The sequence below is a fragment of the Tarenaya hassleriana genome, unplaced genomic scaffold (genome assembly GCF_000463585.1).
Source record: "Tarenaya hassleriana unplaced genomic scaffold, ASM46358v1 Cleome13, whole genome shotgun sequence".
NCBI classification, from domain to species: Eukaryota; Viridiplantae; Streptophyta; class Magnoliopsida; order Brassicales; family Cleomaceae; genus Tarenaya; species Tarenaya hassleriana.
Genome location: NW_010963495.1, coordinates 513953 through 515896, shown reverse-complemented (window position 1 = coordinate 515896; position 1944 = coordinate 513953). Strand labels below are relative to the sequence as shown.

Here is a 1944-nt window from a genome sequence, read left to right as displayed (position 1 = left end):
AAGTTATTTAGTTCACAAATAAAAATAAAATTGAAAAAATTATCTAATTGTTCAATTCTCCAACACCACATCCTGCAATTACAAACTTTTAAACGTGATAAAAAAAAATAACAAACATAATATAAAAAGAAATTCTATGATGTAATTAATTTGAAACCTATAGAAAAAAAAATCAATATATTTATATACAAACAAAGGTTTAAAAATATATATATTTGAAAACTTCTATCCTTTCAAAAATATAAACTTATATATATATATGATGTAATATGGTTAAGAAATTCAAAACTCCCATCACTTTAAAAAGTTTAATTAGAACCAAGATATAAAAGTTTATCACTTGGTTTAAATATATATAGACACATATATTTATAAATATATAAAGGTAAAACTTTGGTTTAGAAAAGAGGGTTAGAAAAAACAAAAAAAAATAACGGACCTCAAGCCCGGCCCGAAACCTGACTGGCCTGACCCGACCGGCCCGCAGCCCATTTGACCCGAGGCCCGAAAACTCGAAATTTAATGAACCTATATTTTTTAGACCCATATCTTTACAATTTTCGAGCGGGCTTGGACCGGATTTCGGGTTCTGGGTTTAATTGACATCCCTACTTACAAGAACCTTGATCATCAGCCCATAAAATCTGGATCTGGACTTTTCTTTTGGGCCTTTGGTTGGGCTGCGAAAAAAATACACTTCCTAACCGGGTGACAAGATACACGACGAAATCAGTATCCATTAGATACCTAAGACGATATTAAATAAAAATACGGCGCTGCCTCTGCGTATACATTATGATTGTAATTTATGTACAGTTCTTCCAATCTTATATTATACAGTACACATATATATATATATATATGTATCGTCGTTCATATTTCCGTCTCATAAATCTTTACTATGAAATGAAAGAAGCATTTTCCTTCACCAAACCACAAAGTCACTTTAGAGCCCATAAAAAAAAAGGTGAGGAGGAATCTTGTAGCTTTTCTAAATGCTCCCCAACTCCATCTCTCAATTATTAGAAACTTCTGTTATTCCATCATATCCATTTCCCTATTACAACAGCAACAACATTATATTATCATCATCATCATCATCATCATCATCATCATCATCATTACATTCGTAATTAGTAAGGTCAGTTTCATTTTCTTTAATACTAGAGACCCTTTTTAGCACTAACATTTTTTTTATTATCATTTATTGGCCCATACTTATTTATAGTGGTTCTTAGAGACTGATTTTTAGTTACATATTTGTTCACTAAATTAAAAGACTTGTTGTCAATCCAACATTGAAATATAAAATTTTAATTAAAAAAAAAAGAAAAACATTGATCATAAATGAATGGTCGAGTAGATTTTGAGAAGAATAACTCTCCTTTAAAAATCTCATAACATTCAACAAAAAAACATTGAAAACTTTATTTTACCAAAATATCCAACGATTTTTCATAACAAAAATATTATATATATATATATACAATCTAACAATAAAGAAAAATTATATAGATTTAGTACTATACATGTACAGATAGATACAAAACAAATCAGTAATACTTGAATCGTCTCATATCACTATTAAAATTAATATTTTTTATTTAATTATATATACATATAGCCCAATAACATTAAATTAGTATCTTTATTTTTTTTTTTATAGTTGATAATAAAATTTTCGAAAGACAAGCCTCGACAACAGTGAAACACTTGTATAAATAATATTGCATCAGACATCACATTACATCACCGAAACTCCAAACCACTCTTCCACTATAATCCTCCAAAATACCCTTTTCACCCCCAAAAAATAATGGATCCGACCATTTTCTTCTCCGGCGGTTTTCTCCTCCTCCTCCTCCTCGGCTCCGCCGACGCGCTGACGTCAGCATCCGACGTGGCGGCGTTGAAGGCCTTCAAAGCCGGCGTGAACCCTCCCCC

General features: G+C 30.9%; 1 protein-coding gene across 1 annotated transcript in view; it reads left to right on the top strand.

Moving 5' to 3' along the window:
- Window positions 1-1685: 1685 nt before the first annotated feature.
- Window positions 1686-1944, top strand: part of LOC104807835 (putative leucine-rich repeat receptor-like serine/threonine-protein kinase At2g24130) — a 1865-nt gene continuing 1606 nt past the window's right edge. Inside the window, exon 1 of the mRNA XM_010533258.2 lies at window positions 1686-1936. Within this exon, the coding sequence (XP_010531560.2) occupies window positions 1817-1936 (120 nt within the window). The 5' untranslated portion in view covers window positions 1686-1816. The remainder of the gene's footprint in view (window positions 1937-1944) is intronic.